The 20616-nt window shown below is 40.2% G+C and overlaps 1 protein-coding gene across 1 annotated transcript in view; it reads left to right on the forward strand.

Moving 5' to 3' along the window:
- Positions 1–20616, forward strand: part of PTPRQ (protein tyrosine phosphatase, receptor type Q) — a 204611-nt gene that overhangs the window by 164973 nt on the left and 19022 nt on the right. Inside the window, exons 50-53 of the mRNA XM_015407447.1 lie at positions 7285–7311; positions 7943–8024; positions 16462–16552; positions 18417–18493. Of these exons, the coding sequence (XP_015262933.1) occupies positions 7285–7311; positions 7943–8024; positions 16462–16552; positions 18417–18493 (277 nt within the window). The remainder of the gene's footprint in view (positions 1–7284; positions 7312–7942; positions 8025–16461; positions 16553–18416; positions 18494–20616) is intronic.

Here is a 20616-nt window from a genome sequence, read left to right on the forward strand (position 1 = left end):
TATAATAGTAGAGGGACATGGACACCGTCTTTGGTATAGAAATAGATCAGTTAAAATTTGTTTTTAAATTTGTTTTTTTTAAAAAACCCACTCGATCTGGCAGCCCCGCTGCTGTCAGGGTGCATGAGGGTCAAGGGGAAACAGGGCACTGTGCTGAGGATAAGGGGAATGTGCCCTCAGAAGGGACCTCTTCTTCAGCTGGTGAACGGGTATCCCTTTGTACCAAGGAACCATCCCTGGGCAGGGTGGGAGAGGGGCTCTTAGTAGTTGGTGAATTGATTGTTAGGCAGGTAGACAGCTGGGTGGCAAACCCGCATACTGACCGTATCGTGACTTGCCTGCCTGGTGCAAAGGTAGCTGACATTACGCGTGTTCTAGATAGGCTGGTAGATAGTGCTGGGGAGGAGCCAGTGGTCGTGGTGCATGTCGGCGCCAACGATGTGGGAAAATGCAGTCGTGAGGTCCTGGAGGAGAAATTTAGGCTGCTGGGCAGGAAACTCAAGGCCAGGACCTCCAAGGTAGCCTTCTCAGAAGTGCTACCTGTTCCACAGGGCCAGAGAGACAGGCACAGATCAGGAGTCTCAATGTGTGGATGAGACAATGGTGTAAGAGGGAAGGGTTCAAGTTTGTTAGGCACTGGGATGCTTTTTGGAACAAGAGGGAACTGTACAAAAGAGACGGCCTCCAGGAACCAGGCTGCTGGTGCTTAAAATCAAAAAGGTGGCGGAGCAGTTTTTAAACTGAATATTGGGAGAAAGCCGACAGGAGATGAAAAGTCTCTGGTTCGGGTTGGCTCATCTCAGAGAGATGAGGGGGTACCTGTTGCTTTTCTACAGGGAGGTGGATTGAAATTGTCCACAGAGGCCATGGCTGGTGACATGGACTGCCGGACAACGACTCGAGATAGCAAGAGGAAGGATGCAGGCTTAACTTGTAAGGGAAATTACAGCTGTTTCTATACAAATGCTAGAAGTGTCCGAGGTAAAATCGGGGAGTTGGAGTGCTTGGTGAGGGAGGGAAAAATAGACATTGTGGGTATTTCTGAAACTTGGTGGGATGAGGAAAATCAGTGGGACACAGTGATTCCCGGTTATATATTATATCGGAAGGATAGGGGGGGAAGGGTTGGAGGTGGGGTAGCTCTGTATGTCAGAGAGGGTATAAAGTCTAGAAAGATTGAGAGGCTAAGTGAATTGGATTCGCTTCTGGAAGTTCTATGGGTTGAAATAGGGGGGCCAAAAGGAAACTTAACACTGGGAGTTTGTTATCGCCCACCAGATCAAAAGATAGAGGAGGATTATAAAATGATGAATGCCTTAAAGATAGCAACTAGACAAAAACACTGTGTAATAATAGGTGATTTTAACTACCCACACATTGATTGGGTCAATATGTGTTCTAGCCGGGAAAAAGAGATTGAGTTTCTAGACACTCTAAATGACTGTGCTATGGAGCAGATGGTCACGGAACCTACCAGGGGAGAGGCGATCCTTGATTTGGTCCTAAGTAACACTCAAGACCTGGTGAGAGATGTAAAAGTGATTGCACCGCTTGGAAACAGTGATCATAATGTTGTTGAGTTCATCATTTGTACAAATAGAGAATTGGCCAAAAAGACTCACACAACCATTTTTAACTTTAAAAGGGGTAATTTCTCTGATATGAGGGGACACGTGGGGAGGAAACTGAAAGGAAAAGTAGAAAGGGTCAAAACAATTGGGGAAGCTTGGGATCTATTTAAAACTACGATCCTAGAAGCTCAAAAAATATATATTCCGCAGGTTAGGAAAGGCACAAACAGGTATAGGAAAAAGCCTGCATGGTTAACAAACAGAGTAATGGAGGCTGTAAAAAGTAAAAAGAATTCCTTTAAGCAGTGGAAAGCTAGTCACAGTGAGGCTGATAAAACGGAACACAGGCTATGGCAAATAAAATGCAAGTCTGAGGTCAGGCAGGCAAAAAGGGAATATGAGGAGCATATAGCAAAAAACGTAAAAACCAACAATAAAACTTTCTTCAAATACATTAGAAACAGGAAACCAGCCAGGGAGGCAGTGGGGCCCTTGGACGACCAAGGGGTAAAAGGAGTATTGAAGGATGATAGGGAAATGGCTGAGAAGCTAAATGCATTTTTTGCCTCCGTCTTCACTGTGGAAGATGAGAAGTGCTTGCCCACTCCAGAACCACTGATTTCAGGAGGGGTGTTGAAAGACCTGAGTCAGATTGAGGTGACGAGAGAGGAGGTCCTAAAACTGATAGACAACTTAAAAACTGAAAAATCACCAGGCCCAGATGGCATACATCCGAGAGTTCTGAAAGAACTCAAATGTGAACTTGTAGATCTCCTGACAAAGATATGTAATCTTTCCTTAAAATCTGCCTCCATTCCTGAGGATTGGAAGGTAGCTAATGTCACTCCCATCTTTAAAAAGGGTTCCAGAGGAGATCCGGGAAATTACAGGCCAGTCAGTCTGACGTCGATACCGGGTAAATTGGTGGAAACCATTATTAAGGAAAGAATTAGTAGGCACATAGATGAACAAAACCTATTGAGGCAGACTCAGCACGGTTTCTGTAAGGGAAGATCTTGTCTCACTAACCTGTTAGTGTTCTTTGAGGGGGTGAACAAACATGTGGACAAGGGGGATCCAATAGATATTATTTACCTTGACTTCCAGAAAGCTTTTGATAAAGTTCCTCATCAAAGGCTCCTAAGTAAGCTCAAAAATCATGGGATAGAAGGACAAGTCCTTTTATGGATCAAAAACTGGCTAGTTCATAGAAAACAGAGAGTGAGTGTAGGTGGGCAATTTTCTCAGTGGAGGGTGGTAAGCAGTGGGGTACCGCAGGGATCAGTACTTGGTCCACTGCTTTTTAACTTGTTCATTAATGATTTGGAGATGGGAGTAAGCAGTGAAGTGGCTAAATTTGCGGATGATACAAAGTTGTTCAGGGTGGTGAAAACCAGTGAGGATTGTGATCATTAGAAATACTGTGTAGAGTTCTAGTCACCACACCTTAAAAAGGATATTATAGCTTTGGAAAAAGTGCAGAAAAGGCCAACTCGAATGATAAAAGGGTTGGAACACTTTCCCTATGAGGAAAGGTTAAAGCACTTGGGGCTCTTTAGCTTTGCTGAGGGGTGACGTGATCGAGGTTTATAGGATTATGCGTGGGATAGAGCTGGTAGAGAAAAAAGTACTTTTTTCCCTTTCTCACAATAAAAGAACTTGTGGGCACTTCATGAAATTGCTGAGCAGTTAAAACAGATTAAAGGAAGTAATACTTCACCCAATGAGTGATTAACACATGGAATTCACTGCCATAAGAGGTGGTGACAGCTACAAGCATGGACGGCTTCAAGAGGGAATTAGATAAGTATATGGAGCAGAGGTCCATCGGTGGCTATTAGCCACAAGGTATAGATAGGGACTCCGGGGCAAGTGATGCTCTGTCTTCTTGGTGCTTGGGGGGGGGGGTCAACAGTGGTAGGGCTTTTAGTGTCCTGGCCCCACTGCTGGACCTCCTGATGGCACCTGGTATTTTTCGCCACTGTATGACAGAATGTTGGACTGGATGGGTCATTGGCCCGATCCAACATTGGCTTCTCTTATGTTCTTATGTTGTGTTCTTCAAACTCCAGTGGGATGATAGTCTCTTGACAAATTTTAAATCACTGTTCCTTCATGGAGATAAATGTGTATGACTGCATAATAAAGCACTGACACGTGGATTTTTGTATATTTTTAAAAAATAAAATCATAGTACAATCAGGGGGGAAATGACCAAAGCATATATATGATAGACAACCTCCTGCTTTTTTCAAGCTCACTATAACTGTGTCCTTATTAAGTTAACATTTCCTTTACAGAATAGATGTGAACGGTCTAATATTTGATAACACATTTCAATGCTGAACAGAGTTTCAAGGTCCATTGACTCCAGTGAACTTAAAAGGGTGTATTTCTGGTTAGGACTGTGCTTTGAGTTTCCCCAGTCCACATATTATGGACTATACAAATTGGGTCTGGGTATGATACTTCCCTCACTTAAATGAAGTCTGTTTTCTTGTCACTTTCACTTCCTACAAAATATGCTGCCACCAGGATCACAGTGAATCCACATTCCATTAAACCCCACATTTGGTAACTAAGGCTTACCCTGAAACCATTAATCTTAGTGTTCAGAAGAACTGTTAGGGCATGTTTATAGAATAGCTAAAAACAAATTTTATTTTAAGAAACACATACAGTTCAGACTATTTATTTCTTTTAATACAGCCGAAGACTAGGAAAAAATGTAAATCAATCAAAGAGAAAAAAATTCAAAATACACAACAGTAAACCTTCCTATCACTACTGTCTTCCTTTTCTAAATTACCTCACTTTACAAAACCCCACCTAAGACAATAAGGCTAGGAAAAGTTGAAGGCAGCAGGAAAAGAAGACCCAACATGAGGTCGATTGTCTCAGTCAAGGTAGCCACTTCCCTCAGTTTGCAAGCTCTGAGCAAGGCTGTTAACAATAGGAGGCCATTAATGCATAGGGTCTCCATAAGTCAGAAGTGACTTGACAGCACTTCATACACACACACCTCTACTTAGCTCTGCATTTTCTTTCTGTAAGGAATTTCTTTCTTAAATCCCCTCTCATATGTATATACCCTTAATCAAATCTTTTCATCCACTTCACTCCTGGCGCTCTCTCTCTCTCTCTCTCATTGGTTCTTTCTCTCTGTCTGATTTAAGAAAGCTATTCAGACAGTCATTTTGCATACATGGAACCTGATCCATCAGAATGATTCTTGTTTAGAAGCCAGTTTCCATATGTGGATTTTGTTTGATGGATCAGGATGTTTTACTCAAAGACGTCAATTAATGATCATGTCTGCTGAGTACAGCACTGAATTTGTAGAAGGAACATGTTAGCATCCTTATTACTCTTTCTTAAATTCTACAGGATGGGACCAGAATCTTCACAACTAAGTTGCTTACATTAATCATGTGAACTGTTATATAGAACAGATCAAGCACAGACAAGAATTCAGTCAATCTGAAGTCGTATTTAATTCCACTGAAGGCAAATTATTTCCCAGTTGTAAAAATTAGTATATTTCCTGTTTAAGTGTTTTTAAGATTTTATTTTTTAAATAAATCACCTGGTTTCCTCATGGAGAAATAGTGAAGTTCTTTAAGAATGTTAGCCTTCTTTAGACAAATATTAGCCCTATTTACACCTAAACACATGTAGCGGAGAACAGGATTGCACCTACAGGTCATGCCCAGCCATTCCATGTTCAGCATAAGGTCTGAACAGAGACTACATGCACAGGTGTGTATGATTGTGGATATTCCTTGTTACAGCATTCCCAATTGTCTAGAAGAACCTGTGGGCATATGCTTAAATGTAAATGTAATTAATCATATAGATACAAATGAAGGTATCCAGACCTTCCGCTTAACATATGGATGCTGGGAGATTCAGTGCACACACATGGAAATGTCTGAAGCAAGCTATTTTCAGGGTTTTTTGTTTGTTTTTGCAAAAGCCTGTTTGGTTTAGTAGCAGCATAATTCTGTTGCTGCTGCCACCATAGCAGTTTAAGTAAGTTTTATTAATGTTATTTGGTTGACTGAGTTATATTTACCTTTTCCTGTTTTTAAAATGATTTTTACCTGAGATTCTTTTATTAGATTTATACACTGAGTTTCTGCCATGAGTGGATTTCCTAGTGGATTTCTCTATTGGCATATTATTGTTACTTGTTCTTCCATCCCTTTTAAAACCACTTGAAAATTATTCTCCAGTGATGATACCCTTGAAAGGATGTTTTAAGTAAACTTTAATATTACTATTGTATTATTACAAGTAGAGCATCCCAAGCTCTTAATATATCAAGGGTTACTGTTTTACTTATTGTTTCTCCAACACTTTTTAGTGTCTGTTATGATAACTACCTCATTCATTATCTATCCAGAGTGCAGATCTGCGGTTTCGGCAGCCTGAACATGGTGGCTGCCACAATTGAATTTCTAACATCTCCCATTGATATCAGCACACAAAGCCAAAAAAAAAGGGAAGATGCCAATTTCACTAAAGTCAGTACATACCTTAGGTGAAGTGCCCAAAAAAGGTGACCAGAACTATCACTGGTAATGGAGATTTACCTTCTTTATGGTGAAAAAGTATGTAGGAAGTCTATTCAAAAGGGCCTATTGGAGTAAATAGTATACTTTAGATAATTATTCTCTGTTTCCCAAAACCCTCACAAGATTTCGTATTTGGGCATCTCATTTGTAAATATGACCCCCTTAAACATATTTTGTATTTATTGTATTATATTTCATATTCCAATACAGATTTTACAATTTAAATCTTAAATTGGTTGCATCTTTTCAGGTATTCTCCCCCTAATCTGGAAATGCCATGCCAGAAGCAGTACAGTACATAAGAGAGTGATAATTTGCTACTTTCAGCCTAGTATACACCCTGTCTTTAGAAAATTGGAAGTTATCCCAGAAGCCAGATTTTCTGAAGTGCCGTCAATATTTTTCAAATTAGGGGGTACAGGCTTTACTTTGCAAAACTGTTAGGGAAATAGTAGCCTGGTTGAAAGGGAACTGGATCTTCAAACAGCTTTGCCTGTACCCAAGCTCAAGACTTGAGCCACTGGTGACTTGAATGCATCTTGAGTCCCAATATGAAAGATGGACTGTACGTGCAAATAACTACATTTATTTAGGAGTTGTGCAGCTTAGAATAAATTCAGAAAGAAACCAAGCTTATATGCATTTGTTAAGTGTGTGTATGTCATAGTTCCTCTAAACATAAAGTGTGCTTTAAAAACACTCTCTGTAGAGAGCAACAGTGCTATGATATGTCATGCCATATTCAGTTAGGATAAACAAACTGCCCTGGGTATGTGGGGGGGGGGGAATTGCCCATTGTGAGGAGAGGAGTTTGAAAAGAATATGAAAAGTGAAATACTGTAAACTTTCCTCTGTAAAGCTACCAATTATGACTTATATTTATATCAGTCATATCAAACTAGATTATCCATAGTGCCAAAAATCTGTTTCCCAGGCTAATAAATATCTTAAGCATGTTTTGTTATTGGCATAGTTGCTTTGATATTCCTTAAGAGGAAGCAAACATATGTTTTAAAACTGAATCATTTGCAATAGCGAGTGCATTTCTGACTCCTTAGTTGCATCTAGAATTTGACTGGAATGCAAAATATTGTCTTACTCACAACTTACCGCATGTAACATAATCTCTGTTGCAGGTTACTTAGTTATAGAAAATCCATCAAGTAAGTTGATTGCCGATTTTCATATTGTGGCTATAGATTTGCTAGTTTGATTAATAATAAAGTGTGGCTCCTTTTTGTATACTTATTAGAAAAAGCTCCAAGCTGTGTGTAAATCATAAAAGCATGACTAATTGCATGGTAACTGGAGAAATGCTTTCTCTCTCTCTGGGGTGAAGCCTGCATGTCTGTGTTTTAGCTTGGCAAGTAATACAGGGATATTTAACTCCTTGGGTTTTAAAAACCATGTCATTATGGGAATGAAGTCACTGCTATATTTTATATGACTAAAGCCCTGCATTGTATAAAATGGTTTTTGTGTGACAAAAGAAGTATTATGTGCTTGAACTGAATTGAAAGGTGACTTTGTAAACATATATAAGTATCAAAAGACCGCATCTGAAGAAACCAGACTTATGAAACAAAGATTGTACTTAGCAAGTAGTGCTACATCAACAAAATCAAGGGATATTTAAAAACAATAAGCTATTATTTCACAATAATTGCAACTTAAGTGAATGGCTCATACAACTTTTTTTTAATTGTGTACCTGAATTGTAACATCCTGGTGATTAAACAGGCTTTTTTGGTAGGCAAAGGGACCCACGAGCTAATGCTGACTTTTTATTTCCAGGCCAATAAGCAAGAAATGTTTTCTACAACATGTTGAAGAGCTTTGTTCAAACAACAACCTAAAGTTTCAAGAAGAATTTTCGGTATGTTACCAGCAGTTGTCACAACATTGTGAGGCCTTCATTTGGTTCATGCGTCATATTTCATGTCCATTTTAAGCAGGCAAGGCTGTGAAGGACACTGTCATTGATCATCAGTGCCCAATTACCAGTCTGATTGTTTAGAAAGTAATGTTACACACATTTAGGTACTGTTATCTTCTCATTGCAATGTGATGAGAAATATTTATACAATGACACTAGAATTGATTATCCTTGTGACTAGTGATAGAGCAATGTTTCTTAAAATGGTCCTTTTAAGTACTGTAAATACTAGCCCTGATCTAGGTAGCCCAGGGTAGCCCAATCTCATCAGATCTCAGAAACTAAGCAGGGTTGGCCCTGGCTAGTATTTGGATGGAAGACCACCAAGGAATACCAGGGTCATGACTAGGGGTGTGCATTTGGCATATACCAAACTGAAGAAATACCCAAAAAATACTTTATCATATTTTTCGGGTATTTTTTCAGCCAGTTAACCCATGGGCTACTTATTCAGCAATCCATAAATAGCCAATCTGAAAAATCCCAAAAATATTTGGGATTTTTTGGGACTGCCAGATAGCTGCAGTTAAAGGGCTCTCAGTCCCTTTAAATGCCTTCAGAGTTCACTCGCCATGGAGTTGTGTGGCCTGGAGAAGGGATTTAAAGGGACCCTTTAAATGCCTTCAGAGTTCACTCGCCATGGAGTTGTGTGGCCTGGAGAAGGGATTTAAAGGGACCCTTTAAATGCCTTCAGAGTTCACTCGCCATGGAGTTGTGTGGCCTGGAGAAGGCATTTAAAGGGACCCTTTAAATGCCTTTTCCCTCCTCCACTGGAATAGGGGCACCTTCTTTGGAGGCCCATAGGTCCAGGGGGGTCCGATCTTTTTTAAACTGGGCAGGGGGAGCTTGAGGAGAGGCACTAGCCACCAGCTATGCTGCAAATTTAGTGCCTCTGCCTCAAAAAACAGCCCTTCTAGAGCCCCAGATACCCCCAGATCAATTCTCTATTATAGCCTATAATGGTCCCCATAGGATATAATGGAGCTGGAAAAATTCGGCAAACCCGATTATTTGGGATTTGGGAATATTGTGATGTGGAGGCAGGCAATTGCAAACCACCTCCAAACATCTATTGCCTTGAATTACCCTATGGAGTTGCCAGAAGTCAGCTGTGGCTTGCTAACACTTTCCTCCACCACCACCAACTATTGTTTGTGTAATTTAATGGAAGGTTCCTGGGAACACTAAGCCTTCCTCTCCTCACCAGCTAAGAGGACTGTCCACTAAGAGAGGACCCTAATTTATTCATATTGGATTTCTGGGATGACCACATGTTCGATAATCCTAACACGGTTTGAGAAGAGTTGCTGGTTTGTTCCAAAGGAGTTTCTCTGTAAGGATATTTTTGAAGCAATAAAATATTTGAATCATTTTCTAATACCAGTGTTGGATTTGTGCAAAAGTCTGCAGACTTTTGCTCACAGGAGTAAGCTGCATTCACACAACTGTGTTTTAAGGATATCTGCAGAACTAATGAAAGGGATGCCAGCAGACGGGGGCTCACGATAAAAAATTGAGAAACACTAGTTTACATCTTAAATAAAGTTGCCTTTGGTTCTGATGCACACTGGATGTGAACAGTTACTAGATTTTATGAACATATAGTAGCACTGCAACATGATAAGGAGCATTGTTAGATGTTACTATATACAGCCCCTGACTGCAGTCCTCAGTCATAGTCTTCTTAAGGAGTAGATCCATTACTGTAATGTGACTGTTTTGCAGTTACATAGGTTGTTGATTAAAAACTCTTTGGATGCAATCCTGATTCACTGATTAATCAAGATGAGGATGTTAGTAATTTAGCATCACTTCATACATTACCTGGAACCTTCACATGATGGAGAAGTGATGTACCATATCCTGTCTACCACAGAGACTACATAGTGGGTAAGATGCGGGTTCCACATGAATAACTGATCATACGGAAGCCTCATTCACATGATTTCCTCTTCTATTTAGGGTAAGGAGGAGAGGGATATAGTGCAAACAGGACTGTATAACTGGGCATTCATTTGGAGGCCTGGATTGTAAATTATGTCATTTGCACTGTAGAAGGAAGGAGGGGGTGTATTCCTGCTCCATCGTATGAAGCTGGCAAGTAATATGTAAACCAGCTGGTGAGAACCTTTTACTTCCTGTGGGCACCTGTAGCTTTTAAAGAGTAATCAGTAGTCTATGACTGCAGCACTGTACAGGAAAATGAAAACAGTGTATGGCAAAATAAAATTTATCACTGAGCAGTTACATAATGCACAAAAACATAACATTCATACAGAAACTTTCCGTACTTCCAAGCAGTTTCCATGCACAGACTTCTTTGAAATAAAGGGAAGTTACTCAAGGGTACTACAGTGTTTTTCAGTTCCCATTCATCTCAATGGAGAATCACAGGAGTAGTTTACAATGGTTTGCAAACCATTTTATAACAACCAGCAATGTCTAACTCAATGGCACTGCAAGTCGACTCCTGTTGAAAACAGAAAGATCTTCCAAAACTTTCATAACATTTATGTAATAACTACTTCAGATAGAAACTATGCTTAAGCCTTGGGCTTCCATTGCTGTTGCAAGAAACTTTTTCTATAGCTATCAAGTTTATAACATTTCACAATACATTCCCTATTTGTTATCTTAGAAGCATTGTATTCATCATTTCTAGCACACACATTCTGTTCCAAAAATCATTTGTCAGTCTCCAATGACTTTATTATTTCAGGATTTATACATTTGCCATGAATAGCTTGCTGTCTGGATCTGTGAATAATGAAGAAAAAATCAATTGGCACTTATGCTATTAGATGATAACATTTCATCCTTTCAGAGAATAACAAAAGGGTGAGAAGATTAATAGTATCTCCTAAAGACTCCCAGTCATGGTCCTTTAGCACTTCTGTTCTGCATTTAATAATTACTCACCATAAGATACTTCTGAAGAGTACGGCATATAGAGCTGTTTGGTCCTTTAGCACTTCTGTTCTGCATTTAATAATGGACTCACCAGAAGATACTTCTAAAAAGTATGGCATATAGAGCTGTTTATTCCACTTCAAGGTCAAAAATACCATTTTAGTAGTGCAGAAATTTTGGAGGCACATTGTGCCACACTATTAACATAACATAAGAACATAAGAGAAGCCATGTTGGATCAGGCCAATGGCCCATCCAGTCCAACAGCTTGTGTCACACAGTGGCCATCAGGAGGTCCACCAGCTGGGCCAGAACTCCAGAAGCCTTCCCACTGTTGCCCCCAAGCACCAAGAATACAGAGAACATAAGCGAAGCCATGTTGGATGATGGCTGAAAATGACAAATTGTCATCGTTGATGAGAGGGACAACAGACCCAACATTTCAAAAGACGTGGAAGAAACTGTATGACTGGTACAATATAAATGCATAGTTTAAAGTAATGGAAATTTTGGTATTACTAATCTTGTTTAGTTAATTAGAAACTATGGTAAAAAGATAAGAGTGTACAGAAACTTAAGCAAACCTATAGAAAGTGATTTAAGAAAATTGTTAAATATGGTAATAGAGTTACTGATCTCTTTGTATGTGTTATGTATGTAAGTGGATGTTTGTTATATGTTGTATGTATGTTGATTTGTGTATAATATGAAAAGTAATAAAAGTGTCCCTAACGGGTACTTTTAAAAAAAGAGAGAGAGAGAGAAGCCATGTTGGATCAGGCCAATGGGCCATTCAGTCCAACACTCTGTGTCACCCAGTGGCCAAAACCCAGGCACCATCAGGAGGTCCACCAGTGGGGCCAGAACTCCACTGTTGCCTTCTAAGCACCAAGAATACAGAGCACCACTACCCCAGACACCACTGCCCGTGTCACCCAGTGGCGAAAACCAAGGCACCATCAAGAGGTCCACCAGCAGGGCCAGAACTTACTCCCAAATCCTCCAAGACATGTAGACCCATCACCTTTAACATAGCCAGGCCAAACCCAGGAATGAGCTGGGCAGAGGAAGGAATGAGTGTGAACTAACCTCTGCCTCATCAGTTTGGCCTCCATCGCTACCTGTCCGACCCTTAGCAACAGAGGAAGCTGCAGCCCAGGAATGGAAACGAGGAAATTGGAGCCAGGCTCAGGAGACCCCACCACCACTACCACCAAGAGGAAACTGGGGAGGAAAGGAAGACCATCTGGCAAAAGCATTGAAACCTGAGGAAGCAGCCAATCTTTTTGCCACAGGGATGTTAACTCCCTTTTTAAAAAGAGAGAGAGAGAAGGTTTCTTCGTTATAACAAGATGACCCCCACCCCAGGTAGGGAATTCTGCTGAATAGTTGCTGTACCTTACCAAGATAACATTGCCTTGTCCAGGAATGTGCATTTACAGTCTAGGACAACAATCCTATGGATACCTATCTGGGAATAAACCCCTGTGAACATGCATAGAATTTTACTATAAATCTGTATGAAGGTCCATGTGCTTCCAGATTAATAGGACAGGTAATCTGAAAGGCCATGAACCAGCCTGACTGCTGAGATCATCTGCTTTTTGTGCCACCATTGTCCAATATAAAGAGGGTAGTCATGAGAGATAGGGCTTTTTTGTGATGGCACCTTTTTTGTGAAAATGTATACCATTATTCTGCTGGATGAAAGCTGTAAATTTTGGATATTGGCTTAAAGACTATTGTATGTACCTAGTCTTTAAATTGGGCTTTATGGAACATTTTCATATCTCTTTTAACTTTCTTTTGTCTCCTGAAATGGTTATGAAACTTCTTTTGACTGCTTCTGTTAATATATCACATTTTTACTTTCTTATTCTTTTAGCTTGCCTTGCCTATTTTAATGCTTTTTAGTTGATTCTGTAGATGTTTTCATTCCTAACATTGCTTTTTAATTTTTGTTTTAATGCTGACCTTTTAATTTATTATTTTTAATAATTCTGTGCCTTAACCTAGATGGCCCAGGCTTGCCCAAACAGATCTCAAAAGCTAAGCAGGGTCAACCCTGGTTAGTATTTGGATGGGAAACCATCAAAGAAGCCCAGGGTAGCTATGCAGAAGCATAGCTCTTAACATCTCTTTCCTAGAAAACCCTACAAGGTTACCATAAGGTAGCTATGATTTGATGGCTTTCCACCACCACCAATAATTCTGTAAATTGCCTTGGGTTCCTTTGAGCTTTAAAGCAGATTGAAGTGTCATCTAAACTGGATCTGAATAATTAATGAATGAGAAAGAGCTTCTGGGGCAATTTTGGCCCTTTCTGCACGGACAGTGTGCTCCGGAGAATCTGATGAGTCAAGCCTTAACGGTTGACTTCACAATCACACACATTCCCTCTGCGCTGGTTTTTCCTCTTCCAGTTTATTTAGTTGTGTATTCTATATACATTCTGCATCTCCATGCAAAACCTGCATTTTTTGAGCTAACTGGCTGCCAACCCCTCCCTCCCTCCCTCCCTCCCTCCCTCATGATTCTGCAAAAAGAAAGAGAAGGGAGGGGGAAATCCAGACCCACACATACAAGACTGACAATTTGGGAGCAAGGAATCTCCTAAAGGTAAAATCCCTCCCTCCCTCCCTCCCTCCCTTCATGATTCTGCAAAAAGAAAGAGAAGGGAGGGGGAAATCCAGACCCACACATACAAGACTGACAATTTGGGAGCAAGGAATCTCCTAAAGGTAAAAGTTTCCCTTGCTCGAAAACTAGTTGAATCCAACTCTAGGGGACAGTGTTCATCTTCGTTTCCAAGCCGAAGAGCCAGCGCTGTCCGAAGACATTTCCATGGTCATTTGGCCGGCATAACTAAACACCGAGGTGCATGGAATGCTGTTACCTTCCCACTGAAGCGGTACCTGTTTATCTACTTGCAATTTCTTGCTTTTGAACTGCTAGGTTGGCAGGAGCTGGGGCCAGAGACAGGAGCTCACGCCATCATGTGTCATTTATATTTACTGATTCCTTCTTATGTTCTCTCTGGCTTTTTAAAAGTTTGCCTGTGTGGGAGGACATGTCCTCTTTTGTCTTTGGAGAAGGAGGTAAAGAAAACAGAACAGGGAGGGAGCGTCAACCTAAAGAGAGAAAGGCAGAAACGAGGGAGGGGCAGTACTTAAATACCTGCAGAAACAATTCTACTGTGGAAAGGATTAGCGATTTGAAAGTGGATGAGAACAAAGAATCACTGCAAAAGGAGTTTTGGTAGCTTCGGGGCAACAGTGTTCTAAAAGTGGTCTGAATGCAGATTCCTGTAAAACAAATGCAAAATCAAGAGAAAGCCCCGAAAGAAAGTGAAAATGACAGTGGGAGGGAATGCAGAACAGAAGAACAGGATGCGCTCAGAGACTGGGGCAAAATATGGATGCAGAAAGGGGCTTCCTCTCCTGTTAGCCTGTTGTCTACCAATATCACAATCAGGGGTCATTTCCTGCAGGATAGCACAGGAGTGGAGCTCCGGCAGTAAAGAGCCCAGGGGGCAGGCACATGCCAGAAGCCCCACCCCCTGCTCCCAGCAGCCCTCAGTCAGAGCAAGCAACAGCCAGGTAAGCTGCAGAGCTCCCACTTGCCCCCCAGTCCAAAACAGTCCAGTGGCACCTTTAAGACCAAGTTTTATTCAGGTACAAGCTCTCCGTCCTCTGCGAGGACAGATCTGCACGTGTGTCCCCCCCCCAATAGCTAGCAATCCAAAACAGTCCAGTGGCGCCTGAGCAGTGGGTGTTGCCTTCTGACACACTTCTGGTGATGTCAGGGGGTGTGGCATATGCAAATGAGTTATGCTAATGAGCTCCTGCACCTCTTTTTCTACGAAATGACCCCTGATCACAATAGACTAAGAATGAGGTACTGCACCTGTTGAAGAACATATTTCAGTACATGCTGGAGTGTAGAGGGAATCTGTGCTGCCGTCTCAGATCATCAGGATTTTACAAACAGATACTTAACACGCCATCCTAAGCACAGCTAGATTCGAGTCCAGTAACACTTTACACACCAAGATTTTTGCTATATGAGCTTTTGAGAATCAGAGTTCCCTTTATCAGATACAAGCTTGTGTCTTCTCTACTGGACTCAAATCTAGCTGTTCTACTGCAGACCAACACATCTACTTTCTGAAGCTATCCTAAGCAAAGTTACACTCTTCTAAGCACACTAACTTCAATGGACTTTCGAAGGTGTAAGTGCTTAGGGGAGCATGCATACTCTGTCAGTATAATTAGGATGTCTTTTGTGCCTTTAATTATCTTTTAGAAGTAAATAGTATGTCTGAAATCTTTTTTTCTCTATGCACGCTAATGGTAGCCTGTATTGCTTTTCATGTGTAAAATTTGCAACAATGAAACTGTAAGGGCCACCTCCTTGCAATGGACTTTACATTGTTTTGGAAGGAGAAAGGAATTATATAATTTCGCCTTTAAATGTTTTGACATTTTCCTGAGTGTCTGACATGAGCCGATTTTCAAATTCTTGGAGTTCGAAGAACATTGATTTCTTGGTTTTTGGATGTATGTTTTTATATGAATATTGTGTCATGCCGCACCCCAAGGATTCAAACAATGTTGTTAGCAGTATCCTGAGCATGCTGAGAACTGTTGGTGGAATGATGAAAATTATAAGAATAACAATTTTATTTTTAAACCTGTTATTCCCCTGCTTCTTCTCTCTTTTTAAAAAGTCTATTAGTATATTTTATGGTTTTTAATGTGACCTGATTATGCCACTTCTATTCCTTTGCATTTAGATAATATTTAATACTTTGAACTGGGATGTGAGCTACTCATCATTTTTCTTATCACTGTTTGTTATGCCCAACATACATATTCCTGTCCTTCCTGCACAGAGGCAGAGGTCAGTGAGCAATAACAAATTGCCAGTTGTCCCTGCTTGATTAAGTACTTACTCGTTCTCATACTAAGGAGTTAAGGAAAATGCATTACTGATAGGTGAGACCAAGGCACTAGGCCATCATTGCCACATTAAGGCACTCAGGAAAAGGCTGTCTGCTCCGAAAGCCTCATGGAAACACAGAAAGGTGACTTTATGCAGTCTTCTAAGGTGAAAGTTCATATAACCTTAGATTGTTCAGGCTGACAATCTCTTCTGTAGCTCAGAATCTGACGCTGCTGATGTAACTAGAGTAGACAGTAAGGTGAAAGGCTTCTGTAATGTTACCAGCTGTCTTTAGAAATGCAACATACTTCAGACATCCAATCTTTCCTAACACTAAAAGAACACAATTGAATCCAATTACTTTGATATCATTGTCACATATTCTGTCACAAAAACAAATGAAAGTTCTAGATATTACTAGGGCTTTCTTTGTCACCATTCACTACTGATTGGAAAATGTTATGATTTATTTATAATAGAGAAGAAATCTAAAAGATGATCTGACATATCTATTATTCTATAGGAACTTCCCAAGTTTCTTCCAGACCTCGCTGCAACAGATGCTGACCTGCCTTGGAACAGGTCTAAAAATCGGTTTCCAAACATCAAGCCATGTATGGTTTTTTTTCTGATTTCTCTATTCCTTCTTTTATAGTATATAAATGTGTTCTGAATTCTTTATTCTCACTCTGTTGTTTGAGTGTGTATATGCATGTTATAATTTCTTATAGCAAAATCTGTCTTTGTATCCTTTTTGTTTTATTAAGAGTTGTCTACAAATATGTGTTTGCTTATTCTCATTGCACATAATCTGCAGGTGCAGAAACTATAGCTTCAAATGGCTTCTTAGCTTTGTAATATAATCTATGTATCAAAATCCTTATATTTTTCCTGGACTTCTCCTCCTGAAAAGTAAATGTGTAAGATATTCATTTTCCCATGTGATGCTTTTTTAAGTATACTTGTAAATGTGCTGTGTAGAGTCCACTAAAGATCAGAGTCAATATATAGTAACGTATAAGTCTAGGATAGATTTTATCGCAGGAGACAGGAGTCTGTCTCTCTGTAGTCAACACTGCTTCATTTTTCAGTTAATAAGACAAGAAGTGCCATTATTATTTTAAGCATTAGCTGTGATGTGAGATGGGGGGCAAGGCATTCCTCTGTTAATGTAGCCACATTCTGTGCTATTAACTTTTCAGAGCAGCTGCTCCTGTTATCTGCTGCTGGTTCAGGGGATATGCTGTGCCATAATTTACAAGAGTTAAAAACATATACTTGTAGTTTGTCTGTGGTATAATGTGGTAGCAGAATCTCAGCATTTGTTTCTTTTTATGGACTATATTAATTTGCCATGCATATGTTCAAAGTCCTGTTTCAATAATGTATTATTTTTGTTTTTCTGGTACACCCCTAATATTTCAGTTTATAGTATAATGCATATACTCTATTTTAAATATCCAAGCATGTTCACATTCAACATATGTTTGCTTAAAAATTGACTCTATATTCACATGAATGAGAACCACATTGGGACATTATATAAAGGTTATATGTAGATGAGAGAACAAATACAGTGAACAAAAACTTTGAAATGCTTTCATCCGTTCATCTTTTATTACTGTATGAGTAGACAGAGAGAACAAGTGAGCTGCAGCACCCAACAGAATTATTTGCCAGTAGATGGTCTACCATAATGTGTTGAAACCCAAAGGCTGAACTGGCAGTGAAAAAATATAGATTCTTCACTCCACACTTTGCAGTCTGCTTATGGCTTTGCATCATCCCACTAAAATGAATACATGAGATAGGATAGCAGAAAGGCTGTGATCACATGAGAGGCGTTTGGTCCAATGCAACCACCCCTCCCCTCCAGATCAAATGGGCACAGTCGCACAGCCACATCTGTCAGGTGTTCCCCCAGGATACTCATCCTGTCATGGGACGACTTGGAGCCAGGTTAAAAAGGCACCACATCACAAGTGGTGTTTTTGTTTCCCCGCGCATTCATTGTGCATTGCTAGATATCTGAACGTGGGGGAGCACACACAGAACGGATTGGGCAGTCTGAAACTCAGATCCATTCCCGCTGCTAGGGTGGGTTTTTTTAAAAAAAATTGCCTATATGTGCCTGTGTGTGCATGCTCATGAGTGCACATGCACACACATGCATTTTGAAAAATTTCCAGGCAGCACGCTCCATGGCTGAGACACTACAGTAATGTGGATGCCTGACCATGGAATGTCTGCATGGGTAACTGTCAGTGTGACCACAGCCATATTGCAAAGATGTTGCTTAGAACCTTGTTTATAGAGTAATTATCATATGATGAAACTGAAAATAAAACTACACAAAAGTAAAACAGAAAGAGGATCACTGTATTAAAATGGGTGCTGATGAGGTGTTATTTAATTACTATGTTATATCAGCTTTAAACAAGCCTAAAAAATTAAATTAACTTTATTTCTGCCACACAGATAACAACAACAGAGTGAAGCTAATGCCTGATGCTAGTATACCTGGTTCTGATTATATTAATGCCAGCTATGTGTCTGTAAGTCTGAAATAACTTATAGCTATTACCACATTTTTTCCTATTTTATCTATTTTGGGAGAGTGACTTAAAAATAGATTTTATATGAGAACATGCCTAACTTTTTCTTTATCTCCTTCCAATGCTGCTTCTCCTGTTTGTAACATGGAAGGTTGCTGTTTTCATTATCAAGATTTAATAGCAGTTATAATATTTACCACTTCAAACTTTGTTTAATGATGCTACAGAAGAATGAAGTGACAACACCATAATTTAGTTAACACCTGTAACTACTGCTGCAGCTGGTCTCATAATGACTGGTGCCCTAGATTTCAGTGCCTTGCTGCTGTTCCCCAGAAGTATTTCCTTCCATTCACCCACTTCACAGAAACTTGTATTCCTACTATCATTTCATCTCTGCTACAAGTAAGAAGCTGCCAGTTACTCACCCAAGGCTATTAGCAGGTAGCTATCTTTTACATGTTGCATCAGGACAGTAGCAGATTGGGGGGGGCGGGGCGACGCGACGTTGATGGCGGTCGCCTAAAAGATCGGCTCCTGATCCCGGCTCCAAAAAACTCTATCTACCCGACGAAACAATCGTTTTTTCCCCCCGAAGATGGGAAAACTAAATCCAAAGAAAGGCACGCAGCAAACGGCAGCGTCCTCGACGATCAGGACCCACTTCGCGAACGGTAATTTAACATCAAAGCTAACTCCATCTAAAGAAACAGATCCCAAAATGGCGGGCGCAACATCGCCGCTGCCGAACACAGAAACACTTCTTTCGAGGCAGGAGTTCTTAACAGTAATCTCAACGCTGGAAGAGAATATTAGCAGCAAAATCCAAGCTGCACTACAACCAATAATCCAAGCTGCACTACAACCAATAAACGAACAACTTAAATCGTTAAAAGAAGACCTGTTAGAGGTTGCAAAAACAGCAGATACAGCGCTGGAACAAGCAGAGACGACGAATGAAGAAATCAGGAGCTTGCAGCAGTCGGAACAATGGGCCAGTGAAAAAATTATGCTCCTGGAGAACAGACTGAAAGAAAGAAATTTGAAACTAAGAGGAATAGCAGAATCTCAAAATGGTGAGTCCGATTTAAAATCAATTATAACTGCATGGTTAACTTCCCAACTACAAGAAGACGACATGGCCACAATTAAGATTGAAAAGGCTTTTAGGTTGGGCCCTAAACTAAGCCGCAACGATAGATTTCCAAGAGATGTGTTGATAACCCTCTATGATCAGCAAGCAAAAGAAATAATCTTGAAGGCATCCAGATCGGATCCAGGCTTGCTCTACCAAGGGAAAAGAATTTTAGTTCTCCTAGATTTATCTATGGAAACACTCCAAAAGAGGAAAGAACTCAAAGTCATTACAGAGAAACTTAATCAACACAATATTCGATATAGATGGGCCCCTCCCTGCACTCTGACTGTGAACTACAAAGGCCAAAGATTGCAAGCAAAAGATATAACGTCGGGATACGGCCTTCTTGCATCACTGAACATTGACTTTTCTAGACCAGCTTCCCCGGATCTGGACGATTCCTAACTGTATGGAAGTACGTACTGGAACTACGAGACAAAACAAAAGTATAGCATTGGGGAAAATTTTAACTGGCTACTGTGTATAGCCAGTCACAATACAGAAGTGAAAACTTATGGCACTGAGTACAGGGAGGGGGGGGAACTTGTATTAACAAAGATAATAAGAAGGGTAGTTAATTCAAAAATCGAAGCAACTTAAAATGGAGCCGGGCCAAAGAGAGCCCTCTTTTTTTGCTTCCTATAGCAACTTTAGAGTGAAAAAGCTTGATATAGTTAGAAATATAATTAATAGGTATTCCAGGAAAGTTGGCCTTATGTTTGAGGTCACTTGGTTTAAAAAATTGTTGTGGTGTTGTTTGTTGTTAGTTAAGAAGGTTATAATACTGCCTATGAACCTAAAAATATTCCTTTTACTGTGGCTACACTCGTGTAGGTTTGAGAGATTTTTGCAGATGAAAAAAGTGAAACTGAACTTAATACAACTGTTTTTATTTAAGGTTGGGACAAGCAGTCAGTTGGTTCTTTTGGAAACGTTTTCAATGCCTGATTTTTTAATAAAGATGGAAACATTTGATTTAATTAAT

This window comes from Gekko japonicus, unplaced genomic scaffold, assembly GCF_001447785.1.
Source record: "Gekko japonicus isolate JY-2015 unplaced genomic scaffold, Gekko_japonicus_V1.1 scaffold525, whole genome shotgun sequence".
Lineage (NCBI taxonomy): Eukaryota > Metazoa > Chordata > Lepidosauria > Squamata > Gekkonidae > Gekko > Gekko japonicus.